Here is a 14,611-nt window from a genome sequence, read left to right on the forward strand (position 1 = left end):
ATATTTATATATGACAGTGCATATTATTTTTCCATTAAAGTACCAATGGCTTCCTTTTCCAGAGCAATAATGAAATTTCACAGTATGAAAATGGAAGAAATCAATAAAATTATTCGTGATCTTTGGCGAAGTACCTATCGTGGACAAGGTAATTAACAGTGCATCATTAAAAGCTCTTTCTAAAGCCCTGCTCATAGCTCTTCCACATATATGACAGTGCATATTATTTTTCCATTAAAGTACCAATGGCTTCCTTTTCCAGAGCAATAATGAAATTTCACAGTATGAAAATGGAAGAAATCAATAAAATTATTCGTGATCTTTGGCGAAGTACCTATCGTGGACAAGGTAATTAACAGTGCATCATTAAAAGCTCTTTCTAAAGCCCTGCTCATAGCTCTTCCACATATGATCTCTCTTCATACAGACAATGCATGGACCCCTTTTTGAGCAGCTCTTTGAGATTCTGTCTTGTAGAAAAAGAAAATACAAAGTTTTCTGTTCTCAGTCTTGACTGGACTTCTCTAGACATTGTAGTTTCTGTTGATAGCAATAAGCCAGTGAATAAAAAGAAAGCAAGCCTGGGCCAGGGATTTAGCTCAGAGGTTCTGCCGCCTGTCTCGCAAGTGCAAGGTCCCGAGTTCAATCCCTGGTACCAAAAAGACAGAAAAGCAAGCCAGGCCGAGGAAACTACCAGACAGGCCGGAGCTGGGAGCCGGGGGACATTGGGTTCCTTCTGGGCAGACTGCAGCCTCCTGAACTCCCCAGCACTCCTGCTCCACACTGCTCCTGGGCTTAGGTGGAGTCTATATGTGACAAGGCTACAGAGAGCTGGTTTCTCTAAAATACTCTTTCTGTGTCAGATATTGAGTACATAGAAATCCGCTCTGATGCTGATGAGAACGTGTCAGCCTCTGATAGAAGGCGGAATTATAATTACCGAGTGGTGATGCTGAAAGGAGATACGGCTTTGGACATGCGAGGACGATGCAGTGCTGGACAAAAGGCAAGTACCACACAGGGCAGACGCGCCACAGGAGTCCCAGGGCCACCCTTGGGGCGGGATGCTCCTGGTAACACTCCTGATAGTGTAGCCAGCACAGTGTGCCCTGCCCTCCTACTGCCGACACTCGCTGCGTCTTTGAGCAAATGATCTGGAGTTACCTGTTGGACAAGCTAGTGTAGAGCAAGGGGCTGAAGGTCATGTATTATTTCACAGACACCTTTGTCAGAGTAAAGCCACTGCTGCCTCAGTTACAAGGCACACCACACAGGTAAAAACATAGTTACAGCCAAACTATGGCACAAACCTATAATCCCAGCACTTGGGTAGCTGAGACAGGAAGATTGCTACAAGTTCAAGCCCAGCCTGCGCTACATAGTGAGACCCTGCCTTAAAAAAAAAACAACAAAAAAAAAGACCAGGCATGGCAGTGCATGCCTGTAATCCCAGCACTCAGGAGGCTGAGGCAGGAGGATTGCTGGGCATTCAAGGCAAGCCTAAACTCTACATAGTGAGACCCTGTCTCAAAAACAGAAACACCAACAACAAACCAAAAGAAAGTTATAACCATAATAAGCATTCTGTTTTCAGAGAAGTCACAATGGGAGGGTAGTTTTCTATTAATCATAAGAATTACTGTTCTATCAATTATAAGAATTATTAGCAAACTAGATCCTAGACTGAGCCAGATGAAGCACTGCAGAATGAGAGTCATTGAGAAAGTATCCCCCACAAAGAACTGAATCCACGCCACCACCCTCGCTCTGTGCCTGCAGACATCTAAGATGGGGTCTGCCGTCAGTGGCCTTGGTCCTCACAGAGCTTCCACCCCTGCACCACACAGAGGATATGGCTGCTGGGTTAGGCCAGTTGGCTCCGAGGAAGGCTCTGAGAGGACAACCTCGAAAGGCCGGAGAGCATGGAGCAGAGTCAGAAAGAGGACAGGAGTTGGGAAGGTAGGACCCGCATCCTGAGGACCAAGGCTAAGACCTTTGTTATGCATAGGTTCCATAGTAAAGCAAATCTGAGCACAGATTGTACAGGTTTGTGAGCCTTCTTTCAGACTAGATTACACTAGCTATAGACCCTAATTTTCATAAAATTTCAAAATCTAGAAAAGGAGCTTCACATTCTGAGTTATTTCTATAGTTTGCAACCTTTGGCAAAAGAGCACACCACACATAGGTCAGCCCAGACAGCTGATACCAATTTAAGGCATCTGCAGATTACTATCTAAATCATAGAATGCAAAGATGACAAATTTGTGATCTATAATCAGTATCGCTACTTGCTTTGGTGAGACTTTTCATGTTAATTATAAAAGAGTATGAAACATGGTCTCCAGATTTAATATAAAGTACATTTCCTATAGCTACTCTAAGTTGCTGGAATTAATTAGTTTGGCATTGGGAGAAAGGACAGACACATGGTTTGGAGAATTGAGCCTCTACCTTCCTAAGCCTGGCTTTCACTGTGGCCTAGGCAGCCTAGGCAGGCAGGAAGTGTCTTTCTCCCAAAGGGGCTTCTGTAGTCTGCTGGTCTGCCCTGGGCCTCAAACAGAGGTGTGTACTATACTCTTAAAAATCCTCAACTCCTAAAATCAGTGGGAAAGGGAGTTTATAATTCACACAAAGTAGTTCATGCTTCTTAGCATAGATTTACACTCTGAATCCTGTGTCCCTTGTACTCTGATGGCTTCATTTAGCTGTGTCTAAGGATTGTGGTATTAAGATTCTCTTCACTGTGCCAGTGCCTGGTGGTTCCAGTGACTTGGACTTCCTGCATGTAAGCATAAATAAAACTGCACTTCTATACACATCCTGATACTGTGACCCATAGTTATTTTTTACTCTGTCAAAACTGTACACATTTCAGGATGGACAGCAACACCTGGTACATTTTCTGTACTGTAGAATATGGAGTTTTTAAAGACAACACTATCAACGAAAGTCTTTGTGAGCCTTGGAGAGATGCAGTGTGTCTAAATATTCTAACATGTCTCATTATCAGAAAATTGTTAAGACTTAGGTCAAGAATTTTTTTAAGGTTAATTTTACCCCTTTATTAAAATTATTACTTACAACTAAATGGTAATGCAGCTGTTCCATGCCTGTAATTTCGAGTTTTGATACAGTTGCTATGTTTCTATGAGTGTACGCTTAGCATTTCATTTCATAGCAAGTGATGCGCTGAGAATGCAGCTGGCTTCCTTCCAAGGGGGTAGAAAAGCTGATCACGGTGCTGAGCTCTGCCACACACCAGCAATCCCCCTGCCATCAGTGGCCCTGACACCACCCCACCTTCCCCTTCTGATGATGCCATGGCAGGTCTGTGCTGTGTAACTCACTCCTGGCTTCCTTTAGGTGTTGGCCTCCCTCATCATCCGCCTCGCACTGGCTGAAACATTCTGCCTGAACTGTGGCATCCTTGCCTTGGATGAGCCAACGACCAATCTTGACCGAGAAAACATTGAATCTCTTGCACATGCTCTGGTTGAGTAAGTGTGTCATATTTTGGGCATTCGTGAACTTTGTGTAAGGAAGATCAAGAGAGTTCTGTGATGTCACCATCCTTAGATGTTCCTTGTTGGGGAAACCAGGCTCTGCACTTTACTTTAGGTAGTAATTCTTCAGGTTTTCTTGAAAAGGAACTAGAGAGCAAACTGTGGCCCCAAACACATCCTGCTCCCTAGTGTGTTGATAGGGAAAGTCTCAGTGAGGGCTCCAGGCTGTGTTTGGTTTTCCTGTGAACCCCACAGGAGTCAGCAGGACCCACCGACACATATGTAGGTGGTGGCAGCGGGTTCAGGACGGTCTGCCCAGCTTTTCACATGTTAAGACAATTAAGAGGAACGGCAGAGCTCTTAATCCGAAAGCATATCAGTGATTCAGCAGAATGCAGAGAGGGTAAACTGTACATACTTCTTACCGTGCTCATCTATCTGTGTGAGGATGGGCTCCAAGGTTGGGCAGCTCTAGCTTACGCACTGTGCTGGCAGAGGAAAGGCTCTCGCCCTGAGGTAGGAGGGTTGTTTCTGGCACCTCTGTTCCAGACAGACTTGCTGGCAGAGGACGTGTTTCCTGTCTGCTGGCCGTGGTTAGAACAGGAGAACTGAGCAGCACAGGCCAGCTGTCTCTAGCCACCCCTCGTAGTGCTGGGGACCAGCAAGGAGGGGGCTCCTAGTGCTCTGTAACCGCAAGTGCATCCAGCTCTAGGCAAGGGATAAACAAGTGGTTGCTTAAAAGTCTTTTAGGTCTCGCTCTTACAGCTGGTTACCTCAGCCTACCAATAATGAGTAAAAATGTCCCCACTACACCCACTCAGGTCTCCTGTGTGTCACAGCAGTGATGCATCTGGTGACTAGTGGTGGCAGAGTTCTAAGTAGACCCACCTCCTAAGAAGGTAGTGTTATTCCCCTGTCTCCTGTCATTATTTCTAAATTTTTCTTCCAGAGAAAACTAGCAATCATATATGAAAAAAATCTAGGCAAAGAAGACTCCAAAAGTTAAGAATCTTAGGTATCCCTAAAACACTTGAACACACTGATCTGGGGAAACTGGTCCAAATTCTTGATGTGGTTCTTACAGTCCCTAGGCTAGAGATAGTAAGCAGTACATTCCCACTGCCCAGACAGGAGATGGGACACTATGGCCAAGCTGGAGGCCTGGGCCACCCCAGACCTCCTCACTTCCTCCACAGCAGCCACAGGCCTGTCGTACACAGCACAGGAAGAGCTTGGTTGTCACAACACATCTGACAAGCTTTTTGGTATGTTCCAAAATGTACTCTGTAGTAATGAAGTGTTCTAAATAATGTTTCAGGATAATAAAAAGTCGCTCACAGCAGCGTAACTTCCAGCTTCTGATAATCACTCACGATGAAGATTTTGTGGAACTCCTGGGACGTTCTGAATATGTGGAAAAATTCTACAGGATTAAGAAGAATATTGATCAGTGTTCAGAGATTGTGAGGTGCAGTGTAACCTCCCTGGGATCTTACGTTCATTAGCTTTGTGCTCCTAGTATCAGCTGAGCCTATTGGTAATACATTGTTTAAAAGGAGCCTTCTGTCGGGATGTTGTAGAGGTCCTGAGGTGATGGAAATTGTTTCACCTGAGATTTGACCTGATTCTCCATATCTTGTCCCCTGTGAGCAGCCTGCGGGACTCGGGAGCAGCACAGCTGGACCCGGCCTATTTCCAAGTCTGGGAATGTGTGGCTCTTCAGCAGACGGTACGCACTTCTGACATTTTGAAACTCCTGCTAAATAGTATATCTGAATGTATTTCCTTGCATGCGTTTAAAGAAGACCTGAGCTATCAGTATTCATGTCTGGCCCTGCTTTAACCTTATAAATCATGCAAGTGACCTCCCTGTCTTGGCTTTCTTTAAGCTGAATGGGGGGGGGTCTCAAGGTTTGATAGGAATTTTCAATAATTATCTAATTGAACACTCACCATCTTTCCTCCCCACACATCCCTGCCAGTCATCCTGACTCAGGGCTCAGAGTGGGGAAAGAGGAAATTTCTCACTTCAGGCCTTGTCAGTCTGCTCTGTCACCTGTGAATTGGCTCAACTTCACCCTCAATCGCAGCTACTCTACCAGGGCAGATGCCGGTATGGGAACTGAGCCAGGCTCACCCACAGGCGTGCCCTCCTCCCAGTGCTCCAGTCACCAGTTCAGATGAAGCCCAGTCACACTTGGCCCTGAAATTGTTGGCTAGCCTTTTGCACACATGGCTGTACAAGGTACAATCAAGTCATACACTTTTGAATTCACTGTGTGGAGTTTTGTCTCTCAAAGTGAGTCACCCTTCAACAGCCTCTCCCAACTAGAATGCAGAGGAGGATCGTGCCGCAAAGTCCTAGATATGTGTGCGGGGCTCAGTAGTGGCCTGCACTGTTATGGATGGAAGTCCTCATTTCTGGAACCTGTCGGTGTTACTTTATGTAGCAAAGGGGACTCTGCAGATGTGATAAAGCTGTGGATCTTGAGATACAAAGGTTACCCTAGTGGGTCCTAAAGGTGATCATGAGTATCCCCAATAACAGTGGTGGATGTTGGGCTAAGGAGGTGGCCTCGTGTTGGTGGATGCAGACTGGAGTGAGGTCACATTGACGATAGAGGAAGGGGCTACAAAGCCAAGGGATTTGGGCAATTAAAAGTAAAAAAGCTAAAGCAGCAGATTTCCCCTCAGAGACTTCAGGAGGGGCCAACCCTGCTGACACCTAGATTTGAGCTCACATGTTAAACTGCTGCATTTACGGTAATTTATTCCAGCAGCACTAAGAAACACAGTAGCATCTAAAATAATACTAGTTATGCACTGTCCTTGAAGGAACTGAGAGAGGATTGCTGATTTAACTCATGCTGTATTCAGCAGTTCACATGAAAAAGCCTGGTTAAAAATGGGGCTCCGGGCCCTCATCCAAGCCCATTTGGGGAGGGGCAAGTGCAGGACCACCACTCAAGCTACTTGGTCCTATCCGCTCTCATGACAAAGTCCAGTCATCCTACTTAGCTTTGACAACCTAAAATTACACTTCACTGGACTCGCATAATCTTGACTACAATGACACTATGAGGAACAGAGCAGACCATTCGCAATGAGGGCATAGGTCCAGGAACTCAATTCATTAAGAGCTAATCAGTGCCAGTCTCATACTAAAGCAGACACAACAGTGAAGGTGTGTTTATCCCAAGAATGCAAGAATGTTTCAGAAAATGATAAATCTGTTCATAAATCATCACCAGTAAAATGAAGCTGGGGGGGTAAATTTGGATACCTAGACAGTATTTCCTAAATATTAGTTGTCATCAACTCAGTAGCCAATATTTTACATTAAATATTAAAACCAGGTACTTTCTATTAATGTTTCTGAAAGCTGTAGTCAGTGCAGTAAAGAATGACAAGGCCAGTACCAAATAAATACAGATGGTATACCAAAATTATGATTTATAAATGGAAAGGCTTCCCAGTTACAGATCTCTCCCACCCCACCTACCATACACACAGGATGCTGCTTGCTGCACACCCCTTTTGAGAGAGGCAGCTTTCACCTCCAGAGCCTTTACATTTTGGGGTTTGGAAGTAGGATAGTACTCTTCTTGTTTCTAGACTGGTCTCCATTAATACCTCCTCTGCACACCTGAAATGAGCCAGCATAGAGCATGGAAATTAAGAAGGAACCAGGCTGACTGTGGTACCTCGGTTCAGGAATGCTATTATTTGCAAACAATTTGGTTCACAGAGCATTTGGCAAAATTTTTTGTTTGCAAACTCTGCATCAGATGATAAACACAACCATGGCCGTCTTTCCCACATAAATGTGGCCATCTTTTCTAAAATCAGAACAAATTTAAGGTCGTGAGCTGAAGTACTGCAGTTTCTTTTTTCTTTTTTTTATTTTTTTTTTTTAACTACTGCAGTTTCTTTCACTTGTGTCTCTGTTTCTGTAACACAGGTAAAATGAACTTGTCCTACAGTATTGTTCCAAAGATTACATAGCTTTTACAAAGTGCTTACAACTACTTAGCATATAGTAAACAGGTGTTTGTTCAAGAAGAGCCTCTTCAATTTACGATTTCTTGTCCCAGTATTTTTAGTCCCCACCTTGGTCATTCCATGTAAACTGAAGATTTCAGCTGCCCATTCCCTGCCAACTACAAAGTAATTTCATACTCACTGGTGATTTCAGCATCTGTGTGATGATCTCACACCACTCCCTACCCGCAGCTCCTTGAACTCAGTGAGAAGACACTGCCAGCTATGGTCTTGCTGTGGGGCCCTGTCCTTTGAATTACAGGCACTGTGACTCGAGCTCAGTGCTGAACGTCTCCCTTTCCCAGTAATCCCTTAGCCTCTTGACACTTCACTCCCAGAAATCCTCTGACCCCTCCAAGATGTCAGACCATTGATTCTGTCTTTCCCTCATGCCTTTACTTTTGCTACAGCTTCAATTTTGTTGCCATCCTATATTAGTGACACCTTCATGGTGTCATCCTTCCATCCTCTCTGCTGGCTCCTCCCAGACGTGGAGGCCACTGCTCCTTTCTCTGTAGGCCACTTCCTCTGCTGTGTCCTCATTTTCCTGACCTCTTGATGTCGCTACACTTCAATGCTCGGATTAAGTCTGCCCTTCTTTTCTCTCTGCCTTTTATCTCATGACCGCATCGACTTGCAGCTTTCCAGTTACTCCCTTAGTTTGGGTTCTCTCAGGAAAGAACCTGGAGCAGTGCTTCAAGTGACAACAGTTAGTGGGAGACCAACTGGTACGCCAGCTTCCACGGTGGACAGTCGCAGCTTAATCTCAGAACGACTGGGAAATTAGGTGAAATACACACTTCAGCATTATCTTGCCTGTGGGGCAAGAGCTCGGGCTGTTCATGTGCCAACCTCTAGTTACTGAGGGACATTCCAGCCTGGCTGGCTCTGTGCCAGCAGAGCTGCCTCCCACAGTTTAAAAACAAAAGCCAAACAGGTACAGATCATGGCGGCAGCACGGGCAGTTCCTAGGCAAAGTGTGAGAGCTGCAGCAAGCCACCAGTACACTGTGACTCCGATGCCCGTCTTTGGGCCAGATCCCTAAGTCCCGACTTACTCAGCCTCCTGTGGGCAGCTGGACACCCATATGCTCTTGAGTGACACCCAAAACAGGACGACCTCAAACAGTCATCCCCACCAAGCATGTCCCACAGGTTTTCAATTAATGGCAACTCCAATCTAACAACTGCTTATGCAAAAAACATGGCAACTGGGGCCAGGAATTTAGCTCAGTGGTTCCTCCGCCTGCCCCGCAAGCGCAAGGTTCTGAGTTCGATCTTTTTTACAAAAAAAAAAAAAAAAACATGGCAACATCCTTGATTCTCGTGTTTACCCCACACCAATCCATCATTTAACACTATGGGTTCCATTTTCAAAATGCTTCCAGGATCTGACCATGACTTCAACAAGCTGCACTGCTGTAGTCCGAGCTACTACTATCTCTAATGTAAAATATCTTGAGTACCTGCCTAACTTCTCTCATTGACTTAGTCCTTCTCCCCACTGTTCTCAATGCAGCAGCCAGAGATCTTTTTAAAAGGTACATTAAGGGCCAGGGATGTAACTCGGTGGTGCTGCTGCCTGCCTCACAAGCACAAGGACCCAGTTCCATCCCCGGTACCAAAAAAATAAAAGTTACATCAAGCAAATGCAGTTTTTCTCACAGGGGTACAGGGAACAGCTCAGAAACTTTTAAAAGTGCTCCTTGATATACATGGAGTTACTACACATTATAAGCTGAAAATTGAGTTCAAAAACACTAGACTGAATTGAATAGAATGAATCTGCCAAATACCATAGCAACACGGTCCCTCAAGTACAGAGTCTCTTGTTCTCAAGATCACAGGGCTGGTGGGGTCACTGCTCTGCCCAGCATCATGGAGGAGTACAGCATAGCACTGGTCCAGCAAAGGTTCAAAATTCAAACTGTACAGTTTCTATTAAGTGTACGTTGCTTTCATACTGTCATAAAGTCAGTTCAAAATTAAACCATAGTCATAATGGATCTGTGAAATACAATAAAAATAGTGTTTTACAAATACTACACTGAAAAACATTGCCGTTCTCAAAATACTCTCCCTTTGAACACATCCCAACACTTGCCACTTACTGAGATAGCTCTGGAAGCACTCTTTCGGGAGAGTTTTTAGTTGCACTGCTGTGGCTACTTTGAGATCATGAAGTGATTTGAGGCATTTACCTTACATGGTTTTTTTGCTTTGGGGAGCAGTCAGAAGTTGCACAGTGCCAGATCAAGTGAATAATAAGGTAGATGAAGACACGTTTTTACGAGACTGCCTCTCCCCTGGATGCCATTTGGCAGCAGCATTTGTCATTTTTATCATGCCTCGTAAGGTATGAAGAGGACCGCTGGAACTGCTTTAGAAAGTGGCAAGCATGGTGGGCTGTGTGTCTGAAGTGAGGGGGAAGATTTTGAGAGCTGATGGCAGTGTATCTTTTTTAGAACAAAACATTCACTGTATTTTGATCACTGCTGTGTATACACTAAAATACATAAACATGATAACTACATTTTCTGAGTAGACCTATAACAAGGAAAGATATTAAATAGTAATTAAACAAAACACAGGGCCAGGATTTAGCTCTGTGGCGCCACACCTGCATCCCAAGCACAAGGTCCTGAGTTTGATCCCCAGTAAAAAACAAAATTCCAACAAAGCAAACCCCAGGCCCAGTGGTATGTATCAGACATTTAACAGAATAATATCAACACTTCTCAGACTCCTTCAAAAATAGAAAAGGAAGGAATACTACCCAAATTCTACAAGGTCAACATTACACTGATAACACCAGACATAATACCACAGGAAAGGAAACCAGAGAACAATTATGAAATTATATGTTAGCAAAATAATAGCAAACCAAGTCCACCAATACAAAAATGTACAGATCACAAAAGAAAACTTTGGTAACCTGGGCTGCATCAAAATTTAAAACTGCGTCAAAGGATACAATCAGTAGGACACTTGCAGAATGGAGAGAAATAATTTGCAGATTATAGTATATCTAATGAGTTAATATTCAAAGTATGTAAAGAACTCAACAGTGCAACAGTATTTTAAAAATTACTTGGGCAGTGGGTTTCAACAGGAATGCCAAAGAAGACACATGACCAAAAGCACACAGGATGGTCAGCATCAGTAATTATTAGAGAAGAGCAAATCATAACCACAGTGAAATGCACCTTGCACCCATTAGATTATCACCAAAAGAAGACGGGAAGTAGGGAGAAAAGAGAGAAAAGGAGCAGCGTTGGTGAGAGTGTGGAGACTGGAATCTTCATGTAACGTTAGCAGAGTGTAAAATGGTGCCACTGCTGTGTGGTTCCTCAAAAATGCAGACGTTTCTAATATAATTCCTTATAATAGAGTTACTACAGGATTCATCAATTACATTCTGGGTGTGTATCTGAAAATTTTAGAAACAACATAAAGACAGGTTTCAGTTCAAAAGAAGGAAAAGCAGTGTCTGGAAGATAAACAGGCACACCCTTACTGCCAGCCTTACCGTAGCCAAGAGGTAGAAGCAGCCCACATATCTATGGATAGATGAATAAAACGTAGCATTTGTGCAATAGGATCTTACCTTTAAATAAGGAAGGAAATTGTAACATGCTACAGTGTGTAGGAAGCATGAGGATATAAAGCTATAAAATAAGCCAGTCGGTAAAGGACAAATATTGTATGAACCTGTGTACAGGAAGAACCTAGAGTAGCCAAATTCATAGAGACTGAAGTGAAAAGGCGTTCACAAGGGGCCAAGGGTGAGAGTTTTAAATGGCATGGTTTCTGTTTTGCAAGATGAAGAGCTCTAGAGATCGGTTGCACAACATGAGTGTACTTGATCATGAACTGTACCCGTTAGTGATTTAAGATGGTAAATTTTATATGTATTTTACCATAATTAAGTGAAATACATAGACACTGAACTATAGCTATGTCCAAGTATGTAGGTTAGTGTGTGTACATGTATTGTTATGTCCACCAAGAGGGCTGAGATGGGAAGACACCTGGTAGTGATGAGCACATTTTTTGCCCTGATCTTGATTTTAAAATACCCTCTTTAAGGAAGCCTGCCTCCCTGGAGAAGCAGCCAATTCAAACAATATAGGACCTAACCTGAAATAACTCCTAATGACCAAGGGGGAACAGTTTTAGAAACAATATAAAGACAGTTGTCTTAGTTACTTTTCTCATTTCTGAGACAAAATATCTGACACCCAAAATTAAAGGAGGAAAGGTTTATTTCAGCTCACAGTTTGTAGAGGCTTTGGTTTATAGTTGGCTGGCTGCAAGGCAGGGTGGCAGAGGGGCATCACAGGAGAAACAGCTCATGGTGGGCAAGAAGCAGCAAAAGCAGCAAGTGATAAACAATAAACGACAGGCATTGACCCTTTTGCTGTCCCTTACATCCTCTCCAGGCTACCAACTCTAGGGCAGGTAGCATTCACAACTGGGGGGGCAGCCTTAATCTTAGCATCACACTATCAATCCCAGCAGCACACCTTAGATCCAGCCTAGATCCAAAAAGACCCACCTGTGACTGCTGAGGCCCGGTGGGGGGACCTAGATACAAGTCATGACAACAGTACTGGGTTATAACTCAGAGGGACACATATCTATGAACATGGGATATGAATGAGCACTTGACCAAGTAAAATGGACAAAGACAACCTTTATAGAACTGCAAGGAAACAGAGAAGAGAAAAAAATTACCATTCATCAAATACCACACAGAAACTTAAAATTCAGATCAGAGTTCCTGGTAGGAACTAACCCTGGGCACAAATTTGAGGAGAAGCAATTTTATATAGTCGCAAACATATCTCCAATATATTAACTAAAAAGGGAAACGCGACAACTTGGTAGTGGAGAAAGCTGGCAGAAATTGCCCTAAGCAAGTGGTCAAGGTCAACACGGGTAAGATGCTGACATCATGCCTCCCTGGACAGTGCCCTGAGAAGGGCACAACTACATTTCCGAAATACATTATTCAAGGTGTGTAACCTCAGTCCCGTCACCAGAATGCCAGATAGAGGCAAACCAGGGAAGGCTTGACAGCACAACCAGTTGATATTCCTGGGAAAGTTCCAGGGTTATGAGTGACAAGATGGAGGGACAGTTACAGCCTGCAGGAGGGCAAGGAGAATCAACGGCAACACAATGTGGATCTCGAAACCAAAAAAGGCCCTTGGTAACAGCAATGAGATGTGTAGTTCTTCAGTAATAAATAAATGTGAGGGCCCAGAAGAACTGCAAAGGCACCTAAGTGCTCAGTAAACATATTGGCAAATCAATGTTAATAATGTTAACTTTCTATTTTTTGGTCATGGCACTATGATTATATAAGGCATTAACTGGGAGAATGTGGGGAGGGGGAATATGGAAACTATTTTTGCAAGTTTTCTATAAATTTCGAATAAATTTTTGAGAAAGACAAATGATAATTGAGTGATTTCATTTCTCTGCTCATAACCTCCACTTCCCTGGTCATGGATGCCCCAAGGCCAGTGCAGCCAGCCTGATCCACAGCGCTCAGGGCCTTGTCCTGCTCACCCTGAAAGCGTGTGTGCCCACAAGTGCTGTGCTGGACTGCAGGGGCGAGGTGACACTATCAGGCCAAAGGGCCCTGCCCACACCGGCGGGCGCTTTCCCCGGTGAAAGGCCTTGAAGGAGAGAGTCTGTCCGATTCTGGGAGGATACACAGAGGTGCCATCCTGGGCACAAGCGTTTCTGAGCACCAGAGCTGCTGACACCCTGTCTTGGGACTCTCGGCTTGTGGAGTGGTGGGAGCTAAGTTTTGCTGTGGTACAAATGACGAGTCTCAGGTACTCCGTTGGGGCCACACAGACGGACCGAGACGCCGCTCACTCGTGCCTTTTTGCTTCACTTCCTCTCCCGTCATCAGCAGAGTCACTTCCTGTGGTCCTCAAGCCTCTCTCTTGAAACAGCACCTTCTCAGGGAGCCCTCAACTTCCAAACCCCACGAAGGAGTACACACTCGCCCTCCTCTTGTTCCTGCCCCGCTTCCTTTTTTTTGTACTGAGATTGACCCATGCGCACTAGGGAAGTGCTTTACCACTGAGCTAATCTCCAGCCTTTTTTTTTTTTTTTAACTTTTGACACAGGGCCTTGCTAAGTCGCCCAGATGGAACTCAAACTTGGGATCCTCCTGGCTCAGCCCAAGTGCCTGGGACTACAGGTGTGCGCCCCACAGCCAGCGTCCTCTTCCCCTCGACTGTACTTCTCACACCTGACCCACTACAGATTCACTCATTCTTCAGATAAATTACCCGTCTCCTCCCACTAAAATTTCTCCAAGAAGGCAAGGACTGTGTGTTATTGGCTAAACACATGATACAGAAATGAACTTGGAACTATGTGAGAATTCCTTGTAATTACAGCGGACCCTTGACTCAGGAACGCGACTGGATCCTGAGGGTTGGTTAGTACTCACGGTGGTTGTAAATCAATACAGCTGAGAGCTGGAGGTTTACCGGGGCACCTGCTATAGATAACAAGACCCAGATGAATCTTCCATTACCCTGAGTAACCCGAGTTTTTCGTAGGTCCGGCCCATTCAACTTGAGGGTCCACTGTATTTAAAATTCAGTGCATACCAGACTGAATATTTACAAAGGCAAAGTTCACCTTTATGTACTTATCCTATACCGTCCATCTACCAGAAGACAGCCACCAAAATGTTACGGATTATCTCTGAACGAAGGAAGTATGAGGTCTTTTTGTTACTTTGTATATCCACCTGTTACACAAAACCACCTTTGTTGAATCTTTTTAAAAATTCAGAATCCTGATATTAGAGAGCACTATTCCTATATTTTAGAGGGAAAAAAACCTATGTACCGCCTTGTTCCATTTTGTAACAAACCTAAGTGTGCAGAGCAAAGAGACTGGTAGCAGCTACTGGGCGCAGGGTTAACGTTCGCTTATTTCGTGTCTCTACGTGAAAAATATAAACTCCAAATAAAGACAACAGCGCGCACACCCTCCTGCCTGACGACCCGGTAAAGCGCAGGAGCCGGT

At 44.4% G+C, this 14,611-nt stretch overlaps 1 protein-coding gene across 6 annotated transcripts in view; it reads left to right on the forward strand.

Moving 5' to 3' along the window:
• Nucleotides 1-11,802, forward strand: part of Rad50 (RAD50 double strand break repair protein) — a 219,766-nt gene extending 207,964 nt beyond the window's left edge. For 2 of the 6 annotated variants that reach the window (XM_033761558.1, XM_033761557.1), the window contains exons 23-27: nucleotides 63-148; nucleotides 864-1,006; nucleotides 3,367-3,500; nucleotides 4,825-4,974; nucleotides 5,160-7,402. In XM_033761558.1, coding sequence (XP_033617449.1) covers nucleotides 63-148; nucleotides 864-1,006; nucleotides 3,367-3,500; nucleotides 4,825-4,974; nucleotides 5,160-5,349 — 703 coding nt within the window. In that variant the 3' untranslated portion in view covers nucleotides 5,350-7,402. Of the gene's footprint in view, nucleotides 1-62; nucleotides 149-863; nucleotides 1,007-3,366; nucleotides 3,501-4,824 lie in introns of all 6 variants that reach the window. The other 4 variants (XM_019209856.2, XM_019209857.2, XM_019209858.2 and 1 more) reach the window with 3 other exon arrangements.
• The last annotated feature ends 2,809 nt before the right edge of the window (nucleotides 11,803-14,611 follow it).

Source organism: Fukomys damarensis, unplaced genomic scaffold (assembly GCF_012274545.1).
Source record: "Fukomys damarensis isolate Sample0158 unplaced genomic scaffold, DMR_v1.0_HiC HiC_scaffold_9, whole genome shotgun sequence".
NCBI lineage: Eukaryota > Metazoa > Chordata > Mammalia > Rodentia > Bathyergidae > Fukomys > Fukomys damarensis.